This window comes from Carex rostrata, chromosome 22, assembly GCF_964058835.1.
Source record: "Carex rostrata chromosome 22, lpCarRost1.2, whole genome shotgun sequence".
Lineage (NCBI taxonomy): Eukaryota > Viridiplantae > Streptophyta > Magnoliopsida > Poales > Cyperaceae > Carex > Carex rostrata.
In genome coordinates, this window is record NC_135939.1 from 2,502,024 (window position 1) to 2,526,278 (window position 24,255).

The 24,255-nt window shown below is 32.4% G+C and overlaps 3 protein-coding genes and 1 non-coding gene across 6 annotated transcripts; 1 reads left to right on the plus strand and 3 right to left on the minus strand.

Annotated features, from left to right (window-relative positions):
- Positions 1-570: 570 nt before the first annotated feature.
- On the minus strand, positions 571-651 carry TRNAL-CAG (transfer RNA leucine (anticodon CAG)). The gene has a single exon. It is a non-coding gene; the product is annotated as a tRNA-Leu (tRNA).
- A 6,336-nt stretch (positions 652-6,987) lies between these two features.
- Positions 6,988-12,970, minus strand: LOC144574236 (CAAX amino terminal protease family protein). Its single transcript, XM_078324142.1, has 10 exons — positions 12,649-12,970; positions 12,037-12,128; positions 11,214-11,321; positions 11,015-11,097; positions 9,071-9,204; positions 8,704-8,753; positions 8,519-8,611; positions 8,127-8,218; positions 7,319-7,425; positions 6,988-7,226 (listed from the first exon to the last, which is right to left on the minus strand). Exons 1-10 carry the CDS (start codon positions 12,895-12,897, stop codon positions 7,185-7,187), a joined length of 1,050 nt encoding a protein of 349 aa, XP_078180268.1. The 5' UTR covers positions 12,898-12,970; the 3' UTR covers positions 6,988-7,184.
- Positions 12,971-14,220: 1,250 nt separating this feature from the next.
- Positions 14,221-17,041, plus strand: LOC144573773 (transcription regulator/ zinc ion binding protein). Its single transcript, XM_078323520.1, has 5 exons — positions 14,221-14,412; positions 14,928-15,277; positions 15,862-16,141; positions 16,239-16,337; positions 16,468-17,041. The coding sequence occupies exons 1-5, from the start codon at positions 14,266-14,268 to the stop codon at positions 16,816-16,818; spliced, it is 1,227 nt and encodes a 408-aa protein (XP_078179646.1). The 5' UTR covers positions 14,221-14,265; the 3' UTR covers positions 16,819-17,041.
- Positions 17,042-17,356: 315 nt separating this feature from the next.
- LOC144573774 (uncharacterized) lies at positions 17,357-21,554 on the minus strand. Of its 3 annotated transcripts, none has more exons than XM_078323523.1 (8): positions 21,429-21,554; positions 20,500-20,822; positions 19,999-20,070; positions 19,856-19,920; positions 19,590-19,743; positions 18,868-18,942; positions 18,672-18,761; positions 17,357-18,050 (listed from the first exon to the last, which is right to left on the minus strand). In XM_078323523.1, exons 2-8 carry the CDS (start codon positions 20,704-20,706, stop codon positions 17,940-17,942), a joined length of 774 nt encoding a protein of 257 aa, XP_078179649.1. In that variant the 5' UTR covers positions 20,707-20,822; positions 21,429-21,554; the 3' UTR covers positions 17,357-17,939. The 3 variants fall into 3 exon arrangements, with proteins under 3 accessions (XP_078179649.1, XP_078179647.1, XP_078179648.1); XM_078323521.1 differs by having other exon boundaries at positions 17,357-17,727; positions 21,429-21,551; XM_078323522.1 differs by lacking the exon at positions 21,429-21,554 and adding an exon at positions 21,294-21,404 and having other exon boundaries at positions 17,357-17,727.
- Between the last annotated feature and the right edge of the window lie 2,701 nt (positions 21,555-24,255).

A 24,255-nucleotide genomic window follows, 5' to 3' on the forward strand; every position in this document is an offset into this window, starting at 1 on the left:
TTGTGATATGTGGTTAACTCGGAAAGACTTATTATATAAGAATTTTCAGTTCATATTATTCAAATTAAGTTGATTTTCTTTTATATATATAGACAGCACTTTAATTTCAACATATTCTACCAACAAAAAAAAAAAGAATAGTACGCCTCGGCGATTTTTCTTTTATAGAACATAATATGAACTACAAATCTACAATAAAAGAATCTAACCCAAACAAAAAACCAACAATATATAATCGAAAGTAAAAACTTATCCGAATCCAACCACCACATGTTGATTACGATTTACGAACACTGGACGCATGAATAAATGGAAAAAAAAAATGTCAAGAATTTTCTTTTATATATATAGACAGCACTTTAATTTCAACATATTCTACCAACAAAAAAAAAAAGAATAGTACGCCTCGGCGATTTTTCTTTTATAGAACATAATATGAACTACAAATCTACAATAAAAGAATCTAACCCAAACAAAAAACCAACGATGATCGAAAGTAAAAACTTATCCGAATCCAACCACCACATGTTGATTACGATTTACGAACACTGGACGCATGGAAAAAAAAATTGTCAAGAATGGGATTCGAACCCATGCCCTTTCGGACCAGTACCTGAAACTGGCGCCTTAGACCAACTCGGCCATCTTGACATTCACAATAAACTTTCAACATTTTAATATTAATATATTGAATATGTTTTTGTGATTAATGAGTGAGTTGGGGTATGCTTATGTTCGGCTCATTAAGTTAATGAGCGAGTTTAAGCAAGTTGTTAATGAACTTTTAATGAGTGAGTCACGAGTTATGAGATAGAATTTAACAAATTTTCATAATTCATTTAATCTTTTTTTTAAACAGTAAAAACTCGTAGTAGCATAGAGGCAGAAGCTCACAAAGTTTCTCACAAAAAAAGAAGGTTTTGATACATATTGAGCGCTTTAGGTTTTTAGGTTTTGGTGATTTAGTCTGCCAGCTTTTAGGTTTTAGTAATTTTGGCGTATCATTTACTAAAATTTTAAGCGAAATGAGGCAGCAAAACATAATTTAATACGGTAGAAACTTGATTCATTGATTTATTTGGGATTGGATGTGGTAGGAATTGGATGTGGCAGGGATTGGATATGATAAATTTTTAATGAGCGAGTTGGGGTATACTCATGCTCAGCTTATCAAGTTAACGAACGAGTTGATAATAAGCAATACACTTAATTTATTATAATTAAGAAAATTATATTCCTATTGTAACAAACATACTGACTCGTAGGAAAATAAAAATAAAGAAATCAATCAAAGAAAATGGCCAAAAATGATATCAGATTCTTCTGATTCTTGATCCTCTTGGTTTGAATCTAGTTCCTCAAAAATCATTTTATCTCATTCCTTTTGCAGTTCTTTTTTAATTATTTATTATATCTAATATATCTATTTTTTATTTTGTCAAACTTCGAACCAATTTTTTTAAATCTTTTATTTTATATTAAAGCTTTTGAACACGGGCGGAACTATAAAACTTTAATAGAGAGGCTGAAAATTAAAATGCATAAATATGGTAAGTGAGATTTAAACCCAAAACCTCTCATCTACAAGATAAAGCTCTAATTACTAGATTATAAGTAAATATTTGATTATTATTGAGAGGGGATGGACTATATAGAAAGTTATGAAAAAAATAAAATTAAATTAAATTTCAATAAATATAACTAAAATTTTAAAATTATAAGGGTGACTTAGCCACCTTTCCAATACACTAAGATCCGCCTTTGCTTTTGGAGTTCTTGTTTTAATTACATCTAGTTTCTCTTCATTTGATTTCATCTTTTCTAGTTCTTGACTTTTGTTTTTTATCTGAATATAGTTCATCTTGATCAGGATCTAATTCTTCTTCATCAAAATATGGGGTCTCTTTAGGATTCTCTTTAGAGATATATTTAAAAAAACATTGAATTATTACATCTCTTAGCCCTTCATTTTTTATTTTTGTTTCCAAAATTCATTCTATTGAAAAAAAAAATAATTCCTTATTTCTTTTTTATCTTTCGTCATATTCATATTCATATTCATATGTTCTTTTGAATTATCTTTTAATTTTTCATTAAACGTGTTTTCATTCAAAAATCTAATGAGAGTCGTTCTTCTTCATCGAAATCAGGATACACTGACCGATTCTACCATAATCCTAGAGAAATAGACCTATAAAAAAAAAATTAGTTCTTACTCTCCAAAATAATACTAGTTCTTTTCCTCGTGTTTTCGGATGATAGAAATGGTGTTTGAAGATGAAAGTCATCCGTTCAAATCCAAAAAAAAATCGTTTCTACTAAACTCCAATTTTATGCTCTGGTTTTTTTAAAGGAACTCTATAAAGGAAAGAAAAAAATTAACTACTTATAATTAATTTCAAGAATAATTCTCTTTATTAATTTACATAAAGGAAGTTCCAATTATTTTTAAATAAAATAAATAGTGATTAAAAAAACTGAATCAATGTTATGCAATTATAAAATTACAAGCAAAAAATATTATAAGAAAAATTTAAAATAGAACACATAATGACAATTAATTTTTACCGTGCAAAAATATGAGTAATCAGATGGTAGAAAAAAAAATGTAGTAAAGAAAAATTGGAAATGTAATGGTTGCATTTAGTTTACCAATAATTTGATTTTTTTTTTCAAATGTTTCCAATAAATTAGCTAAAAATCTTTTCTTTTTACTACAATTTTTTTTTATACCAGTTGATTACACTCGATCGAAAGTTGATTCTTAATGTTACCTTAACCTCATCAATGAAAATTGGCAAGCCACAAAATATTTTGTTTTTTCATTAAATACGTAGGTTTTGCCGATTTTTTTATTTTTATCCAAAATTTAAATTAAATTTCAAAACTTAACCGGTTTGATTGTCATTTTCTAATTCTACCCAAACCGGTTAACCGTTAACCGGACCAAATTTCCGGTTAACGGTTAACCGGACCCAAACCATGGGTCCGGTTAACGATTAACCGGATTTGTTGATCCGCTTAACCGTTAACCGAACCGAATTTTTTTTTTTTTTTTTTTTTTTTTTTTTTTTTTTTTTAAACAGAAAATTTAAAAAAAAAAATTTCTATTGAAAATAAACATGAAAATTCGTATTTAGATTTATCAAATTTACACCAAAAATTTACATATTTAGATTTATTAAATATTCGTATTTAGATTTATCAAATTCGTATTGAAAAACCACCATGAAAATTTCTATTGAAAATAAACATGAAAATTCGTATTTAGATTTATCAAATTTACACCAAAAATTTCCACCAAAAATTTACATATTTAGATTTATTAAATATTCGTATTTAGATTTATCAAATTCGTATTGAAAAACCACCATGAAAATTTCTATTGAAAATAAACATGAAAATTCGTATTTAGATTTATCAAATTTACACCAAAAATTTCTATTTAAAATTATAGAAAAATACACATACACATACACATACACATACACATACACATACACATACACATACATAATATACGGTTACCAATTTTTTTTTTTTTTTACTTTTTTTTAAAACAGAAAATTTTAAATTTTTTTATTTTTCTATTGAAAATATACATGAAAATTCGTATTTAGATTTATTAAAATTTTCTCTTTAAAAAAAAGTAAAAAAAAAAAAAAATTGGTAACCTTATATTATTTATGTATATGTGTATGTGTATGTGTATGTGTATGTGTATGTGTATGTGTATGTGTATGTGTATTTTTCTATAATTTTAAATAGAAATTTTTGGTGTAAATTTGATAAATCCAAATACGAATTTTCATGTTTATTTTGAATAGAATTTTTTTTTTTAAATTTTCTGTTTTAAAAAAAGTAAAAAAAAAAAAAAAAAAAAAAAAAAAAAAAAAAAAAAAAAAAAAATTCGGTTCGGTTAACGGTTAAGCGGACCAACAAATCCGGTTAATCGTTAACCGGACCCATGGTTTGGGTCCGGTTAACGGTAAACCGAACCATTTCAAAGGGTCCGGTTAACCGTTAACCGGAAATTTGGTCCGGTTAACGGTTAACCGGTTTGGGTAGAATTAGAAAATGACAATCAAACCGGTTAAGTTTTGAAATTTAATTTAAATTTTGGATAAAAATAAAAAAATCGGTAGATTTTGTCTATGCTTATTTCTTGTTCTGAATTTGATTAGGCCGTATCATTCATTTTTCACAACTACAAACCTGAATGATGTAGAGAGAAATTTCACAAACGAAGAAAGCCTCTATTATGATAGACAATTATCATTTTTTTTTTTCTTGTTCCTGTCAATTGATCTTGGGCTTTTTTCCTCATGCGGGTTTTTTTGGTTAAATCTGACAAGGAGAGAGAGAGAGAATGCCGAATTTTTTATTAATATCCAAATTTTATATTAAATTTAAAAAAATATCCGAATCGGTTGTTGTTTTTGAAATCTACCCATTCCGGAAAAATAATTTCCGGAATTAAACTCTAAATCCGGAAAAAAAAATTCCGGAAACTTGGTTCTAACTCCGGAAAAAAAATTTCCTAAAAAAAAAAAAAAAAAAAAATTTTCCAGAGTTAGAACCGAGTTTCCGGAAAATTTTTTTCCGGATTTAGAGTTTAATTCCGGAAAAAAATTTTCCTGAATGGGTAGATTTCGAAAACAACAACCGATTCGGATATTTTTTAAAATTTAATATAAAATTTGGATATTAATAAAAAATTCGGGAGAGAATGTCATAGAGCGGTGCAAGATGCAGTCATGCCTCTGATTGTATTGGTGTAGTATTAATGAATTTGGCTAGTATAACGTCAGTGTTATTTTAGTTTATATAACACCAACTTTAAAATTTATCGAATTGATTTTAAACAGTAAATTCAAATCGTTCAAACCAATCTACTTCTTAGTTGTGAGTATACATGTAAAATTAATAACTTTTTTAATTTATTTGATATCAAGTCAAGCGGTCACATGTGTGAGTTTTTAAATTAATTTTAATACATTCATTTTTCAATATTTTTACCGCTTGATTTGATGCTAAAATAACTCGAAAATATAAAAAATTTGCATGTAAACGCATCACTCATGAAGTAAATTAGTTTGAACGGTTTGGATTAGTCGTTTGAAGTTTATTTAATCAATTTTGAAATTAGTGTCATGTGACACTGATGTCATACTAGCCGAACTCAGCATTAATTACTCTGTTGAGCTCTTTTTATATTATGCAGAACTGACAATAGGACTAGTAAAAAAAAAAAAAACTCATGGCTTGATTGTGATTTGTTGTTGACTCGCTCGCTAATAGCTCATTCATTATTGGTTCGAGCTAGTATCTAGTTCGCTCGCCACTAGCTCGGTTCAAAACTAATGAGTTCAAGTTGAGATCTAGCTCGCTCGCCAGTTGGAGAGCTAGTTCGGTTAGACATGAATTTGTTAATTTATATGATTTTGTGTGCATTTTATGTTGTATATTGAAACTTAATAATTCTTTTTAAAATTTATTTGTAAAATTTGTAAAAACAGCTCAGTCCAGCTCAATCCAAAAAATTTGTAAAATCTATTTTCTTCTTAAAACAAGATCCAGCAAAATCTAGCTCGCCAGCTCGCAAGCTAGCTCGTGACGATTTCAAGCTTTGATTTCAGTTCAGATCTCAAGTCAGCTCGTTCGTGACTAAGACAAGTTAGCTAGTGACCAGTTCAAGCTGGGTCCAACTCGTAACAAGCCAGCTCGTTACCACCCCTACTAAACAGACACTGTCAAGTTTAAAAAAAAAAAAAAAAAAAAGAGAAAAGACCGACCCAACTAGGGCTGGGGGCAACTGCCTCCCCTCTTCTTTTGAATTTTGAAATTTTATACAAAAATATAGATTTGGATTAACTTTGTCTTTTTTGGTATTTTATCTGCTCTCTTCTAAAATTTTAATTTGAAATTAATATTAAATTTAAAGTTAAAATTATGATAATTTTATAAATTATAATTAGTAATTAAAATTAGAATATAGAGTATTAAAAATTAGAAATCAGAATACTAAAAATTAGAAGTTAGAGAATTTTGTTTTTATTTCGATTAGTAATGAGTTTGAATCTAATTTGTTATTTTTTTTGATCCGGCGGTGTTGGGTTGGTGAGGAGGTTTTTTTTGTTTTCATACCAACAAAGTAAATAGTACTCCGAGGAAATAAAAAGATATGGACTATCCGCAGTTATGAAATGATAGCAACTTACAGAACCATTAGATTATCATCGGACGGCTAGAATCAGGCAAACAATTTACACTGCTACAAACTTAAAATTACAACTAGATCTCCCTAGATCCCTATACGCTTATGAATAAATTACCAATTCTCCTTCGCTTTAATCCAACGTTTTTTACCAAAAATAAAAATTAACGCAAAATTGGACGTATACTGTTAAATTCTTAGTTATTGAATATTTGTTCACAAAATACATGGCCTTTAATATTTGAGTAATAATTTCGCTCGTCAAGAAAAAAAATCAGTCAATACAAGGCTTATCGTTTTTATCGCTCAATAAAAAAATGCGAATTCTTCACATCAAAAAGTGCACTTCAAAATTTAAAGAAAAGGTAAAATTACTTGCAAGATAGTTACCACCTCTCTTAATATTTCTTTGAAAATAGTTGATATTAGTTAAAATGAATTTAAAACTTCGTAAACATATAATTAAACAAACCTGCTCCTTCCGTTATTTCCTCTCTAAACCTCAAAAATAATTTCCATTAGCTGTAAAAAAAATGTACCCTGAAACAAAACTGAATTCATTGTCAACAAGTGCTTCTCTGTACTAGATACTGGTGTAATGGGAAAAAACAGAAATCAGAAGGGCAAACTTGTCTTTTATACTTTTAATCAAAGATTAGTCAATTTTACTAAGATTATTTCTATTACAGGAAACAATCAAAGACTCTTGAGATTTTTATGACTAATATATCAAATGTTAAAGTTAATGGGAAAATGTTTAATTACCAAAATTTAAAAAGTTAAAATAATTCATAATGTCAAAAGTAAAAGACATGTGCGTAACTGCATGCTTCACAGAACAAAGATGAATGGAAAAATAAAAAACATAATAGAAACGGCCTCCTATCTGTTTTTCTATCCACAATTATGCTTTTTACTGTGGCAAAAAATATTACCAGCACGGAAGAACTACAGCACTAGAATGGATCTAAGTTGCTTGCAATAGCTCCTTTATATCGTATCCTTGAAGCTGAAAACCGCAAAAACAAATTCTCATTTAGAATTATCAAGCAGTTACTAAAATGGACAAGCAACATAAAACTATTAATACAAGAACATAACCTGAAGAAATGTAAGCAATAATATAACCCCCGAATTCCAACATGCATGAATAGTAATTGGCGTGAGGAGATTACGTGTTTGAGCATATGATAAACCGAGAGCAGCTCCTATTTTGATTCAAAACAAAAGGAATATTTTATTCAAATTAAGCTATAATATTTTATTCATTTCCCCGAATTTCTGGACAATTTACGTCCAATACTTGATCCTTGGTCAATTTGAATAGAAGCTCCCTACTAAATAGCTACATTATTTTTCAAAATTAAATCATATATTTCAGAGAAAAAAAAAAGACATTAGAGAACCGGTACAAGAAAAATATAATCGACTTATTAGTATGTTGCCAAGAAATACTTAATCACTGAAGGAATTTAAGAAATGACCCTACATATAATCTTTAACAATGTCAGTGCTACAAATTAACTATAGATAAAAGAAATGTAACTCTCATAGAATTATGCATTCAATTAATAAGTACTTCCAAATAAACCAAAAAGCTCCTTAATTCAATGTTCTTAAAGCAACTGACAAAAAGAACAAGATAAACCCAACATTATTAAGATACTATCAGCAATATAAACTGTTGCCTTGATTTAGGTTACTTTTGCATTTTCATTTTTCTTAATTCAAAGAATATGAATGTTAAAGCAAAAGCTGATGGTATTAAAACAAAACTGTTGCCTTGATTTACGGATATGGAGGCATTAATGCAAATCTTATTAGAGTAAAAAGTGCTAAACTAAAACAGGTACACTAGGTAACACATTCTCATCTAATCAAAGAAGGAGAAGGTTAAAAGCATCTATACCTAGAACAAATAGCTGGGGGAATTCACTAGGGGTAAAATGGGCAAGAGCAAATGTTGCTGCGCTTATCGCCACTGCAACCGGAGTTGGGACCCTGCATATGATATTGAAAAAATAAAAATAAACCAATTGATAGGTTCTTAAGTATGAGAATTATTTCAAATTTTAAATCGCAGAATAAGTTTTTGGATACACACTTCATATATCCAAACTATGCTGGTTCTAAGCGAAAACCACATTTAGCAAGAATGAATGCTTCATTCTAATATCTAATGCCTACCTAAAAGGACTTAGTAATTACTCAAACTGGAAGTGATATTACCATGTAATTCCGTACTGCTGTTCCTGATATTTATAAATGTACATGCATGTTAAAGAACAGAATTAAAGTTACCATTTTGTAAGGGAAACCATGAGAAAACCTCGAAATATAGTCTCTTCAAGAAGTGGGGCCAGAACTCCAGTGATAACGACCAAAGAAGTAGTACTGCCACAGATGCAACAACATTTAAGAAGTTATTTTTCAATAAAAATGAAACTAGCAAGATCATTTTATAGAATAATTTAATCCACCGTTACCTTGTACTTGAAGAACCAATTAATGGTAATAAACGACTCAGTGCATCAGTCTGCAAATTCAAAAATATAAGCACAACAAAAGGAAATAAATAAAAATGGGCACATAAATAAATATTATAATTACCACCAAGAAAGAGTTACAATACACATACCCTCAGAACATATGAAAATATCTATATACTTCTTATATTCTCTCTTTGTTTCAAAAGGGGGTATTTGGTCTAAATAGGAAATGTAACAAATAAGGGGCACATATGATGTATTCAATGTTTCAAAAGGGTGAATGAGATATCTCTAGTTCGGAAGAATAGACAAGATATGTTGCCAATTGTGGGCATAAATGACGCTGCTCAAATATAATTCACACCTCTCTTTGTGGAGGTTCACCATTTATCAAATTTGTACCAACTCCAACTAAAGCAATGGCAATAAGTGCACCTATGAGCCAAATACCAGCCCACAAAAGCCAACCATTTTGTAGTTTCAAAGGTTCCCTCACATCTGAAATTTAGAAAAAAGAAATATACTATTTAGTTAGGCTCCATTGCAAAGGGCACCCAACATATTACTATATTGCAAGAGTACCCAATGTTTATCAGATTTTGCAACAGAAACCCAGCAATTTTTTGTGGTGTCAGCAAACACCACAAAATTGTTATTACAAATGAAGTTCACAAAATTTGAACAGACATTTCATCTTTACTCAACCAACTCACTTTCAAACTTTGCAGTAAAGAACAAGACTGACATATAAATCTCCTGTTATTATTTTTACTCAATCTGTATTTATGAAAAGAAGGTTTGTATGAAGCCAGGGTAAAATTTGACAATGTTTGAAGGGAATGCTAGAATACCCCCATGAACTTGTCCATTTATCAAGCTTCTAAATAGCTAGCTATAGCGGTTTTGGACCCAGAAAGCTAAGCTACGGGCTAAAACTGCGCTACTCAAGCTACGACCGCTATAGCGGTAATAGCGGTCCGCTATAGCGCGTAGCGGCAATAGCGGTCCGCTATGCTACATGGGTTATGATTTTGCAATTTTTTTTCTTCTGAAAACATGATTTTGCAATTTTAATGGGCCTTAATATCTAGATTGGTTTTTTTTTTACTTTATTAAGCTATATCAATACAATGGAACATGTGCAGGCTATACCGCTATATCAATTAAATTTTGTATCATGCATTAATATATGGTAGTGGTATATTTTGAATATAAAATATATCGATAGTTTTTGAATTAGGGATATTTTGAATGACAATTTGAACTTTGTATTGGTTTAATATGAATAATATTAGAACTTCTTAATTAATTTGATATTTTTTTTCTTGATGAGACATTTTTACTAGGCAAAGCCTTCTATGGACATAAGGACCTATTTGTAAAATGAACATATTTTTATTTTTAAAGTTCAAACAGTCGATCCGAACCGTTCATCTTGTTCTCCATATTAATATGTGCTTGGAGACCAAATTTTACATTTTTCTGATTTTTTTTACTATTTATTAAGATGGGTACAAAATTCAATGGTCTGAATTTGATATTTTTTATACCCATCTTAATAAATAGTAAATAAATTCAGAAAAATGTAAAATTTGGTCTCGAAAGATATATTAATATGGAGAAGAAGATGAACGGTTCGGATCGGCTGTTTGAACTTTGAAAATAAAAATATATTCATTTTACAAATAGGCCCTTATGTCCATAGAAGCATCACTCTTTTTACTATTAATAGAAATATAAAATATAATTTTTGAAATAAAAAAACGCTATTTATAATAGCTTTCGCTATAGCTCCGCTATTCGCTAAAGCTTTTTTTTTTTGTCTCCCCGCTACACCGCTATAAACGCTATTTAGAAGCTTGCCATTTATTAAAAACACCCCTTGAGTTGCACCTTGAAAAAATGGTACATGTCAAAGTTGTGCTGTATTGCCCATACCTCAAAACAGTATGGGTCCCAATTGCAAATATCAGATGTTCTGGGTGTTATCAGAAAAAGTTGTGCGGCCTTAGTGTACTTTACAAAAAGCTCCAGGATTTGTTGTCATGCATGTCAACTGTCAAGATTAGTACAATCTTCCAGTTTTTAATACTATGGTATTTTTAGAGTATTGAGATTGTGTGATATTCTAGGGTATCAAACCTGTAGATTTACAACGCAAATGGTAAGAGATCTTGTAATAAGCATAGCCAGTGTACTCAATTGATCAATGAAAATTATTTACTGAAATTTCCTCTTCAACATCCTAAAATTCTTGTCAATGAAATCATTATATAATTTAAAAGATAAAAGGAGAAAAGGTTCTTACCATAGAGAAATATATCATCGGAAAAAGGTCTAAAGGTGTTAGTAATGCCATATATAACGCCTAGCACAACTGCGGTCACGCTTCTGTTCAAGATTTAAAAAAATATATATATTTACAAATAAATAAACATCATAAATTCAAAATACCGCAAGTAACAATGTAATGAGATTAAAAGTACAAGGATTTACTTATTACATACAATTGGCCAAAAAGAAGCACTACAGCCTTCTCATCCAGTGTTGCTTCAGCACCTTGGAACCCAAAATAGGGCAAGAGAGATTGCTCTACCAACCCAGTCAGAAAAAAACTGTCTAAAGACTATTTAGTACAGTACCAGTTTTTACAAGTTTCCAAGAAATTAAGGAATGAAATATGAAACAAGCTGCACTCATCACTTGTTAGATTCACTGCCACACACCGAATGTACAAATTATTATCTTTTCTTCCTTTTTGTTTCTGGGTAATTTTTATTAGTTTAGGCTAAACCATTATACATTTATACCTCTAGCATATATTTTCTTAGTTTTTAGTAATATAAAAAATTCAAGAATACATTGACAAATGATAAGCATGCAGAATGACAAACATATACTTCCCAATAAGACACGGCACAAATAACCCACAAACATGAAACACGTCATCTATACCACCTCACTTATTGTAATATATATCTAAGCCATGTCCCTTCCTGAAGAAGGAATATAATGAAGCTATTTGGATGCATAAGTATCTGAATAAAATTAGGCGAGGATGGGTTAGACACCATACTTCCCATGTACTATTGAGACATACATATTTCTTACTAATCAGCAGTACATTTATGTGACCTTTGGATGTTATGTAGGTGTCCATGCATAGATTTAGTCATTTTCTATTAATGTTACACATGACTAGTACACAGAAAATGTACATTTGGTCTTGTATCAGAATATCAGCAACAAAAAGAGAAGCATATAAGCAAAAATGCAATTGAGGTTTGTTTTTTATTACTGAAATAACTTTTTCTTAATTATGAACCATACCTTATGGCACATGCAATCATTACAAGAGAACTAGTCTGCCAGCCCCAAGGCACGTCCCATCGTTGAAAAATAGGCCATTCCTCCTTTGAACTCTGTGCAATATAATGAAACTTGCATAATTTTTGGTATTTGCAAAGATGTTCTCACTTTAGAATAGAGAAGAAACAACCCAACAGAATTGTTGCCTTAGAAATTACTTCTTTACTCCTTAAAAAAATATGTTCTTCCTTTATATTTCCACAAATCATTATTTACTGTAGCCATCTTCTTGTAAATAAGTTACCAGAGTATGGTTTTCGACTTTTCATAAACAAAACAAGGGGTCAAATAGAAATTAGATTAAGACAGACAATATTTTTGAAGTCGCTAAATGGCTTGAGCATGCCAAAAAAGTAATAAAAGGACATTATTGCACAGAAAACAATTACCAACATTTTATTTCATATGGAATAGGAATGGCTTAAGTCCATCTCCATATTATGCCAATGCCATATTCCAATGGGTGTTTGGTTCAATTACCTCTTGGTTAATGGATATCCAAGTATAACTAGACAACCATTTTTATAATACAGAATAAAAAGCTGTGAGCCAGCAATATTTTATACAAAGTACCTTCTCCGAAGAAACAGGTTCAAGCTTCTCCTTGCCATTATAAGAGCAAGTGAAGGAGTTCTTCCTCCTCCGCTCAAATTGGAATCGCAAAGGGAGGAAGAGATTATCTTTCTGTCCATTTAGTAAAGAAAAAGGCGGGTAAATCAACGAACGATTGGAGAGCGAAGCACATTTGTTGGTTCTTGCTAGAGGGGAAAGTAGTGCACGGGGACAGGGAGTTGCTCCGAGGAGCAAGAGGTAAGAAGCCATTGTTGGTTGTTGGTGCTACAATATAACTGGAGAGGAGAGATGATTTTTATCCAAATGAAAGAGGAAATTTCTTTTTTTGGTCTATAAAATTGAGAGAAGATAATTGCCGAACTCTTTTTTATTAGCATTAAAAAAGTAGAATTTCAGAGTTAGTCGTGCTTTTGAAAAAGTAAATAAATAATTAACCGGTACGTAGATCTAGTCTGTATATCTGTTCAGTATGCGTATCTATTTTTTTTTTCTCTGATTTTTTTTTTGTCAAATAAAAAAATAGAGGTATGGTAATTGTTTTAGGATTGTTAATATAATGTGTCAATTGTTAATATAATTGCTAAGATGTACAACAGTTTTTAAATTGAAACAAATATTTGTTTAATGACACACGGTCTAATTGATTGATTCAAAAAATTTCTTAGTGTTCTCTCAAATAAAAAAGAAAGGTGTACTGTTGTTGACATAGAAAATAATTTAATTTAATTGTACCAATGCAGCAGATGAATTTTTAAATTTTTTATAGCTACTATTTAGCAATTAATTTCAATTGCTGAATTAGAATTGCTCTAAATTCGCAGATTTTTTGAGAGGTGCGTAGATCTATTATGTCTCTTTTTTAAAGTGCCCAGTCTTAGTCTGCATAATTATTGAAGTTATGAATTTTTTGCTAAGTAAAACTCTTAACTTTGGATTTCTGTTTTTCTTTTAAGTGCCAACAAAAAAAAAATTTAGATTGTTCCCCAATCTAAATTCGGATCCGGTTGTTCGAAGTTATGTTCTAATCTTGGAAATTTAAAGTAATAAATAGGAAGTTTACATTTGTTGCCTTAAATATTTACTTATTCTGATATCCTACTTATAATATGCGATTTCATTCGTCGGATTTGAATTCAACGTAATTATAAAAATATCCATACTGGCCGAACTTTCAAAATAGTGTTTTTTTTTTTTTTCATTTTCTGTTTCCAAACTTTTTACTTTCTCGGATGGTATTTCTATTATATTTTCTTTAAAGAAAATTTTCTTCCTACAAATATCTTGCTAACAGGCCAACTTTACAGCCTCAAAAAATTAGGTTTCTATTAGTTTAGCCCAATAAAGCCTAACCAAGCCCAGTCTATTTTTCTTTCCGTTAGCCTACTAGAGAAAGGCCCAAGTCAGAAATTTCTGGACTTATCAACTAAAGTAACTCAAATTTTGTGCATAGATCTGAACCGTCAGATCTGTTTTGACACGAATATTAGAGAGGCCTAAATCTCATTGGACGGTCAGTATATAATAACTAATTTTGAGTTACTTCAGTGATTGGGACTCCACTTAAATCCTATTTTTGCTGGTCTTACCGAGAGAGAAGGGGTCGGGAAGGGGTGAGAGATGGCGTCGGGGCAATGGCTGGAGGCCGCGCTGCACGAACTGAGCGGGAAAATCGAGAGCGGGCTTCAATTGGACGGCGACCTCATCTCTGGTCTCGTCTCTTTTTGCGAGCTCGCTCCTCCTTTAGACGCCGCTGATTATATCAAGGTTTGCTAATACTTCTACCGTTCTACGATCTGTTACAACTAGTGATATATCTTTTCGTTCTTCGTTGAGATTAGATAGATGAGAGGAGTATTGTGGAATCATTGCATTTTTACAATACTCCGATATTATTTCGAGGAACTGCTGATGAGTTAGTCTGCTTAACATTTCTGTATTTGTGCTCTAGATTTTGGTATTGTGGTGGTCAGTTTCTGTACTGGCGTAGTACCATTATCCGTAATTGCTTCTGGTTTAAGTCCTTTCTCTTCTACTTATTCATTTTTTGTTTTGATTTTTGTTTACTTTCTAAGTGTTTTTTGGTATCAGTTACGGTTCAGTGCTCTGCTAATGTAGTTTTTGTATCAAAAATAGGCACTGTACTGGTTCATCTGCATGTGCCAGTAGCAGTTGGTACATTGATCTTTTGTTTCCGAGTTCATTGATAAAATTCTTCCTATTTTTCCTCTGTAAATATGCTCCTTGGTGGAAGAAAATAACTGATTATTTCATTTAAGCAGAATATAATCGGTGAAGAGGCAGGTCATGATGTGATCCAAGGATACCTACAAAAAAGAGGCCATTTGGATCCTTCAGCTGTGATCCGAAACCCACATCCACAAATCTATAACCCACCAATTCACACTAAACTATCTTCAAGTGGATTCAGTTCCAGTAAGAAATCCTCTATGGCACCACAAGAGGCTGCAGCACCCCCTGTCACACAACATCCTAAGAGCCAACCAGAGGTCAGAGCAAGGTCAAGTAATGTTAAAAAGAAAAAAGGAGGAAAAACTATATCCCTTGCTGAAGCTGCAAAGGGTTCTGTTGTATTCAAGCAAGGGAAGCCTTGTGCCTGTCAGGCCCGAAGGTATGATCATAGTCTGTTATAGATACGTTACAGTAGTTGTATGAATATGTATCTGTTTCCCATACACACACAGAAGAGACTATGCTGTATGAACTTTAACCTGTGTAGCATGAACACGGACATGAGAGTCCAGCACGACATGACATGACATGATACAACATATCATTTTCATTTAATTTCTATTGAGAAATGAGTGTTAGTGTTGTGTCAGACACTGGCATTGCACGCCTCTAGAAGGGTCCATGTTACATAGACTTCAACATGCAGAAAAATATCACACATGGCCCTCCGAAACAGGAAATATCATTCGATAGCCTAGAAACATGGAACTTGTTTTTTGAGAAGATGCTGTGTCTTCCACTACTTCACTGTTTGCCTTAATGTAAATTTGGAAGGAGAACACAACAAATTTCGGTTTTTTTTCTTTTTCTGAAATTAGAAGTTTGGTAAAGATAACATGAATTGGGCATTAAAAGGGTAAAAGGAGATATTTATCTTCTTTTTAGAATTATATAATATTTTGATTTTTTGTAGGAGTACACTTGAAATTTTCCAAAAATACTTTGCCTAATTACCTTTTGCAGGCATGCTCTGGTGAGTAACTGCTTGTCATGTGGCAAGATTGTGTGTGAACAAGAAGGGGAAGGGCCTTGTAGCTTTTGTGGTGCTCTTGTATTGAAAGAAGGCAGCACTTATGCTGGTCTAACTGACTTTGATGCTCCTCTTTCTAAAGAGGAAGTAGCAGCTGAAGATTATGCTAAGAGACTAGTAGATTATGATAAAAACTCAGCTGCTAGAACCAAAGTCATAGATGATCAGAGTGATTATTATGAGATAGAAGGAAATAGCTGGTTATCAACTGAGGTACACAATCTGAATCTTTTTAAGACTTACAGCTGAAATTTGTTGTGCAAAGTGAATGCTTGCATTTCTTCAAAAAAATTCGCTATTTGTTAATTAGGAGAAAGAAGCAATGAAGAAAAAACAGAAGGAATTAGAAGAAGCAGCTGAAGCAAAGAGAAAAAATGTGATTGTCACGTTTGATTTGGTTGGTCGCAAGGTTAGTTTACTCACATCCTTCCCTATGAATTTAATGAAAGAAATACATCTGAAATTGAAATTGGAGACTTAGGCACAGCAAGTGTTTGGCTCTTAACATGTGGAGAGTTATTTTTCCATTTTCTTGGCAGGTGGTTGTAAACAAGGAGGAAGCTTCAGAACTAGAATCAGATTTCAGCATTTTAAGGCCACCGGGTCCAGAAGAAAGAGATATCAACCGCATACAACCAAATCCGACAGTGAAAGTACAGCCTGTGTTTATCAACCCTGGGCCTGTGAAGAAACCAGCTAAAGGAAAAGAGAACAAGAAGCTTAGTAGTGGCTTGTGCCTAGAGATAACTGGACGAGTGCAGCCTGACGATAACCGGCAGCTTAAGCATTTAATGGGACGTGGGAGAAAAGATGATGATTACGGTAGTAGTGCTGGTTTTGTTGAAGGCCGTGAAGGAGATGATGCTGACTGCTCTCATGATTATTACTGATTTTACTGTCTATTAAAATTGTAAAAATATATTTTGCTCTCAATTTTGCACGGGAGCGTTGTATCGTGCAGAAAGATTAAGGATGTACTTGAAGCATTTTCATTATTAAGTTTCTAAATCTAGTGAGAACCCAGAATGTGGGGGGCATATTTGTCTTGTTTAGACATTATAGCTGATAACATTTCTGTATACTATAAAAGAAAATGATCAATTGTGCATAAAATAAGCTATGTCACTTGGTGATTCCGGTTGTTACCGTTGAATGTTTGCTGCAGCTTCTGCCAATTCCCTCACAAAAAAAAAAAAAAAGACGTTTAATGTTTGTTAAGTTCGTCAATTTTATCGGAGTTCGCTAAAAGCAGGAACTTTTGATTATGCCTGTTGTTTTAGAAAATTAACCATTGTTGTTTTAGAAATTGGATGAATATGTCTCTGTTGAATTGCAAGTTCAATCATTCTAATTTCGACCCACGCAAATGATGGTTGAGCCTAAAGTATTGGAGCATATAAACTTGAATGCAAACATGGGCCCCCCACATAAGAAAACCAACAACTCTTATTAGGGACAATATTCCATGTTCATATATAATCTCTTCAAGGGTCCAGCTATGTACAACAAATCAGCCAAAAGATTGTTAACAAACAAAAGATAGAAGACAAAAAGATGGAAGGGGAATTCATGAATCTTTGCACTCAGCCTAGTGAGATTACAACAAGTGCAGTACGGTCTCAGGCTCTGCTTAACAATTTATTTCGAGCTGTAACCATTGGTTACGGCACTTAATGGAGTTAAGGTTCACCCTGAGGAGTGGTGGGAGAGTCAGGTGCAATTGTAAAATGCAAACCACTTCCTTGACCTGACTGCAGTATAAATGCCATTTCTGTAGCTGCTAGGGCTGCTGCTGCTTCCTGTCAAGTGAAACAATGCAAATGACAAACACATTTTAGGAAAAACAAACTTTATGGACAAAAAAAGTAAAAAATCTAAAGGGTGTCCATGTTACGTGTGTAAGCAATAAAAAATCATAACCAGCATTTGCTAAAGATTTGTCCATGGATCCATGGATCTCCATAATTAACACAACTGATGCAGAAACAATGCCAAACATATTGTTGTTAAATTATGAAATTTGGAAGATTGAAAAAATGAGAATTAAGTGGGGGCTCTGCTGTAAACCCCAGAGATATAATATTTTTTTCCCAGACAGGATTTCATGTGTACTCCTGCAAAACTGTACATTATCACATACCGCTGTAAAACATATAGAATATAACTAGCAAAACATTATCAATAACCCTAATATAACTAGCCCGTCAAGAGACATTAATTTAAAAATTCATGGTTTAATACTTATAGGTTGTTCAAAAATTTGAGTTAATTTTTTCTTAAAAGACGATCTTACCCATAAAAACAAACATAAATATATTTTTACAATGAGTAGGTGAAAATGCCCCATTGGTTTTGTGCGCCATCATGCCCCAGCATCGTTATCTCTATTTTCAAAGTTTAAAGAGTCGATCCGAACCACTCAATATGATCTTTATATTAAAATGTGCTACTAGCGTGAAGAAAAGGGGATACTTGTAAAGAGGATTAATTTTGGAATAATTACGAAAGTTAGCTTGGTTGGGACTAAAGGCTTGGTTGTTTTTGTTGTAATTAAGAAAGTTAGCTCTTGTAGTCAGTAATTTTTGTGCAACATTGCAAGTTTTACAGGATATGGATTGCAATATTCAGCAAATTATCTAAATTTATTGCTCAGATTCAAATTGAAGAATAAAATAGATCAAAACCATGTACATCACTCTTTGTCAAAGAGATACAGAGGGATAGCTGGGTGTGCTTTGCTAACCTGAGTTTGCCTTCTGTGCTGAATGATGCTAATTGCCCATGCCATAATGTAAAAGGGAAGCAGAAAACCCAAAGTCCTCAGTACAAATAGCTGTTCAATTTACCCAAGACGTTGTCAGTTGTACAAAAATCACCAACCAGTGAAAAATAAGAAGAAATATAATTTGATATAGCATGAATGCTGCAATTTTGCTTACAGAGAATATTGCAGAGCCATCATCATCTTCATCATTTATGAACAAGGCAGGTTTCAACAGAAGTAGTCCCATAAACTGTTTCATTTTTTTTTTTTTGGCAATTTTTAAATTCATGAGTTGATTTTTTTTTCCCATAACAGGTTACAAACAATGATACAAGTGGAATATAACAAATATTTGGGTTCCGCACCAAATATTTGCGGTAAGTTATTTATATTATATAAAATATTGGGATCAATTAAAAATGGATTAACTTGACAATCTTAACAATATAAAAATAGCTTCTAGGTTTGAAATCTGACATTTGGAATGTGATCTATACTATATTTATGTCATACACCTAAAAATTGATGGAATTTGTGGAAACTTTTAATGTGCGCCAAATGACACTCAAATTACACGAAATTTGATGCACAACTAATTTATATCATCAACAACATGTTCATAACTTCTTTCTATTAATTATTTACAATTTTTTGGCTCGATTTGGAAAATATTATCAAGATTGTCAATTACAACCATGGTCAATGGATCCGTACCCTTACAGAAACTTATATTGATTAATGATTTTGCACATCAAAAAGAGATGTGTTCTCTATTTGGCATCTGCATACAAAGGGAGAATTCAGGGACATAACAAATTAAAAAATATATATGTGGGCCAATTAGAAACAGCTTCAAGATAAATGCAACCACTATTACTTCAAGGTAAAAGAGCTTACTATCAGAGCAGCAGTACGAAAGAAGGAAGTGGTACCACTGTTGGCAGCATAATCCTCATAATCAGATCCAAGTAACTGGTTTTGTGATGTGGCCACTGCAAGAATCCTAGGGTCATGTAGATCGAATGGTGTGCCTGTTATGGTCCATGTGCCACTGTACAAACAAAGGTCAACATGCATTTTTTTAAAATAAGATATGTACAAATTAGGAAGGAGGGAAGGAGGCAGATAAAAGTGATTAAAATGAAACTAGAAAGAGAATTTGCCTTATGTCGATGGTGGTTTCATCTGGAATAATTCTAGGAGGTGCAGTGTACCCATTTCTGTATGACTGTAATTACAGAAAAGCAACATTCATATGCAAGCTTTTGGGTTGACATATTGTAGAAATACAAATGAGGCACCTCACCTGATGGCAAATTTCACATGTTATGTTGCCTTTTTCATTGCACCATCGCTGCACACAAGCCCTATGGGCATACTGTAACATACAATAATGTTCAACTTTAGATCAGACATGGAGTAAGGAATACAAAAATATTAACTTCCCAGTTACATCAAGCACAATAGAAAAGCCTAGCTAAAAGGGGAAAAAAAAGCCTGGGTCTTGGGCCAAAACTTACTGGTGCTTTGTTAGGTAGCAGTTTATGTGTATGTTAGGTGACAATTTATGTGTTAATGTTTACATGATTTCTAACTTTGAATCATTATCTCTTTCACATTAAGTGAAACCTTAAGTTGCTGGTCCATCATTATCAACTCTTAAACAAATGTACATAATACCAAACTTGTTTAAATTAATAGCATCTGGAAAAGCTAATTTTGTAACCCCATTCAGGGTAAAATAATTTTTTGACTAACACAAGAACATTAATTCAATAATAATTAAGAAAAAATTAGAAAAACAAACCTTGAGGCTACCACTGCATGTGCAAGGGTTATCTAGATTCTGGATTAGATCCTCATCTTGGCAAATGCGGCACTCAGCCATACTAACAAGAGGTTGTTCTTCCTCATTAATTGCTAATTCCCTCTCTCCTCTATGTTCACTGGGCCCCAGAAAGGAAGAAGGAGCAACTCCCATTTTCTCGACATTTATAACCAGATGATCTCCCATTTTTTTTCAAGGGTCTACCAAAATTACATTAAGCTGGAAATTGTTTTACAGAAATTGGTTGGCCAAGTTCTGTGAAGGAAGTTGAGATTATCAGTTCAGACTGATAATCCCAATTCCTGAAAGACAACAAAAGAAAATCAATTTATGTTTAAATTAGAACAGCAGTTAAAGGCTTCAATAATTAATTTGGTAAAGGAGTAATTAGAGTTGCAATTTGGTTTTATTTTGAATTTTATTGAGTGAGCCCCTAATACCAAAGGACAAATAATAATGCGTGATCTCAATTGGAAAAATTAAAACCAAGATAGACCATCACAGGGTTTCAATTGAAAAAATGCACAAGCATACCTTAATAACCGTGTTCTTGTTTACTTATAAAAAATAACCGACAAATTCCACATTGGCAGGACGAAAAAGGAAAAGAATTATCTGATCTATAGGTAGCTTAATCCCAATTTAATTTAAAGATCGAAAGAGAGACATGCTAAATCGGAGATATTATTCCCTTAAAACAAAAGAAAAAAATGCCGAATCGTACGGATAGCGAAGACAACAGAAGGAACCCTAGGATTACCAAAAATTCTCACCTAAGATTTATAAGCTAAATTCGAATATATTTTCAATTAATGGATCGACAATATATTCTGAGCTGACAAGAAAAATCAAACCTAAAATAAACAAAACAGCGAAGAAATTAAGAAAACGAAAATAAATCGGATTACCTCGAAAAGAAATAGAATTCGTCCCCCTCCCTTCCTCTCTCTCCGCCTTGGTTTTTTTCCTCTCTAGAAGCACGCGGAAAGAGACCAGCATTCATATAGGATCAGAAACAAAATCCCGGGGACATTTTAAATGAACCTGTTGCGTTTATTTAAGATCAGAAACTATGATTCTGAAAGTGGGCCAGGCTATGATTTTGGAAGTAGAGATGATCGCGGTGTTAGCACAAATCCGTGAGGATTGACGGCATGAAACGCTTTACAGTTGAACAGAATCAATGTTGGTTTCCTATATACATAAATCATGTAACTTTTTGTGTAGGGATCCTCTGTTCTATATTTGATCCAGTAAGGGCCCCATTTATCAGTTTAAAAGCTTCGCAACATAGATTCGGGTATTTTGAGGTAACAGATGTCCGACCGGATGGCCATGAAGTGGGGCCCACGATGATATGGCTGTTCCTGAGGAATAAATCTGCTACGGTATTGTAGGGTCCCTACAATTCCAAATCTAACCTTTCATTTGTTTTGAGATTCGTGTATAAAAAATAACTTCTATAGAGATTCGTACAACTAAAAAATTGAAAGGTTGGATTTTTAATTGTAGGGACCCTACAATCCCTTAGGATCGTAGCAGATTTATTTCCCTGTTCCTGCTATTCTGGTCTAAACTTTGTAAAAGTTTGTCCCAGCGTAGAAGCATGGTTTAGCTTTCGTGTAGTGCTCCTGTTTAAATTAACTTTTTGTCGTCATAACCAGGGCGAGTCCAAAACCTCTGCATTAACGCACCGTTTGATTTTACCTCCGGACCGTCCGATCAGAATCCGGATTAATTTGGTCCACGCCTGGACTCTTTCAAGTTCATAAAAAACGAACCGATCAGATTTAAACTCAAACGGTGCGTTAATGCAGAGGATATGAATTAAGCCAGGTCTCCAGGACTAGGGCTGTAAACGAGCTGGGCCTTAGCTCAGGTCGTTTATTTTGGCTCGAGCTGGACCTAGGTTATCCGAGCCAAAACCCCTGGCTCAGCTTGTGACAAGCCAGCCCGAGCTAGCTCGCGAGCTGACGAGCTGGCTCGTTGGACTTTATTGGACTGTTATTATACAAATTCAAAAATAAAAAAAATAAGAAATCCCATTCAAAAAATTTAAGAAATTGTCCAGCAGGCACATCTTCAAGCAACTAAAGCCATATCCTTTCTTCCCAAACCGAAAATACATTAATTTTGCATAATTGCGCCTTTAAAAATGAGACTGGACTTAAAATTATACGGGACTAAACCCTAAATTCACTGTAGCTTAACGAGCCGAGCTGGCCCGGTCCGAGCTGACCCCTGGCTCAGCTCGTTTATTTTGGCCCGAGCCTAAGCCGAGCTGGCTCGTTAACAGCTCGGTCCACTATCGAGCGAGCTGTTAGCGAGCGAGCTAGAGGCGAGCCACGAGCCGCGAGCTTTTCTAACAGCCCTATCCAGGGCCAAATCCGCGGACAGGACATGCTGCCTATTTGCATATTTGGAAACGATCTTCACTGCCTTAATTTTTATTTAATATATAGAGGGAGTCTATGGTACTATGCATATCACGGGTTGTTACCGTGCTACGGCTCTATATTCAAGTTTTCAAATCCTAACGGTCAATCCGAACCATTCATCTTGTTCTCCATATGTTTGAATACCAAATTTTACATTTTTTGAAAAAATTTTACTATTTTTTTTAGATATTTAGAAAATCACTTGATCTGAAAATTCTGGACCATCCAAAAACAGTAATTTTCAATAAAACTAAAAAAATAGTAAAAAAATTTCAAAAAATGTAAAATTTGGTCTCCAAACACATATTAATATGGAGAACAAGATGAACGGTTTAGATCGACCGTTAGAATTTGAAAACTCGAATATAAAACCGTAGCACGGTAACAAATCGTAATATGCATAGTACCATAGACTCACTCTAACATATATATAGAAGAGTGAGATTATGGATTCATGTTCGAACCAATCTTTATATAAAAAATATATTTGGAGATTATATTTTATAGAATAATTTTACTTTTTAGATTAATAAAAAATCACTTGATCTAAAGCCTCCAGGCAATTTAAAAATGTTATAAAAAGATATAAAATTTAATATGTAAGTACAATTTTATATGAAATCATATTTAATAATTCAAATCGACTGATTGGACTTCTAAAATAAAGGTAGCACAATATGTAATATATAATTGGCCTACTACAACAACTAAATGAAATGTTGACCGATTTTTTTATTTTTATCCAAAATATAAATTGAATTTTAAAGATTAACCGAACCGGTTGTCAAATTTTAAATCTACCCAAATCGGTTAACCGTTAACCGGACCAAATTTCCGGTTAACGGTTAACCGGACCCTTTAAAAGAGTCCGGTTAACCGTTAACCGGAAATTTGGTTTGGGTTCGCTTAACCGTTAACCGGATTCGTTGGTTCGCTTAACCGTTAACCGAAACCGATTTTTTTTTTTTTTTTTTTAAACAGAAAATTTTAAATGTTTTTTTTCTATTGAAAATATACATGAAAATTCGTATTTAGATTTATCAAATTTACACAAAAAAAATTTGTAAATCAAATATGAAATTTAAAATTATAGAAAAATACACATACACATACACATATACATATACATATACATATACATATACATATACATATACATATACATATACATAAATAATATACGGTTACCAATTTTATTTTACTTTTTTACTTTTTTTTAAAACAGAAAATTTTAAATTTTTTTATTTTTCTATTGAAAATATACATGAAAATTCGTATTTAGATTTATCAAATTTAC

Excerpts from the sequence above, each read along its gene's own strand:
- LOC144574236 (XM_078324142.1), bottom strand. The coding sequence starts at position 12,897 with ATGGCTTCTTACCTCTTGCTCCTCGGAGCAACTCCCTGTCCCCGTGCA. Across the intron at positions 11,322-12,036 it reads ATGATTGCATGTGCCATAAG|TTTTTTTCTGACTGGGTTGG; the intron begins GTATGGTTCATA and ends GTCTTTAGACAG. Across the intron at positions 8,754-9,070 it reads GTGAACCTCCACAAAGAGAG|ACTGATGCACTGAGTCGTTT; the intron begins GTGTGAATTATA and ends TTGAATTTGCAG.
- LOC144573773 (XM_078323520.1), top strand. The coding sequence starts at position 14,266 with ATGGCGTCGGGGCAATGGCTGGAGGCCGCGCTGCACGAACTGAGCGGG. Across the intron at positions 16,142-16,238 it reads ATAGCTGGTTATCAACTGAG|GAGAAAGAAGCAATGAAGAA; the intron begins GTACACAATCTG and ends TTTGTTAATTAG. Across the intron at positions 16,338-16,467 it reads TTGATTTGGTTGGTCGCAAG|GTGGTTGTAAACAAGGAGGA; the intron begins GTTAGTTTACTC and ends TTTTCTTGGCAG.
- LOC144573774 (XM_078323521.1), bottom strand. The coding sequence starts at position 20,706 with ATGGGAGATCATCTGGTTATAAATGTCGAGAAAATGGGAGTTGCTCCT. Across the intron at positions 19,921-19,998 it reads CATGTGAAATTTGCCATCAG|TCATACAGAAATGGGTACAC; the intron begins GTGAGGTGCCTC and ends CTGTAATTACAG. Across the intron at positions 19,744-19,855 it reads GAAACCACCATCGACATAAG|TGGCACATGGACCATAACAG; the intron begins GCAAATTCTCTT and ends TTGTTTGTACAG.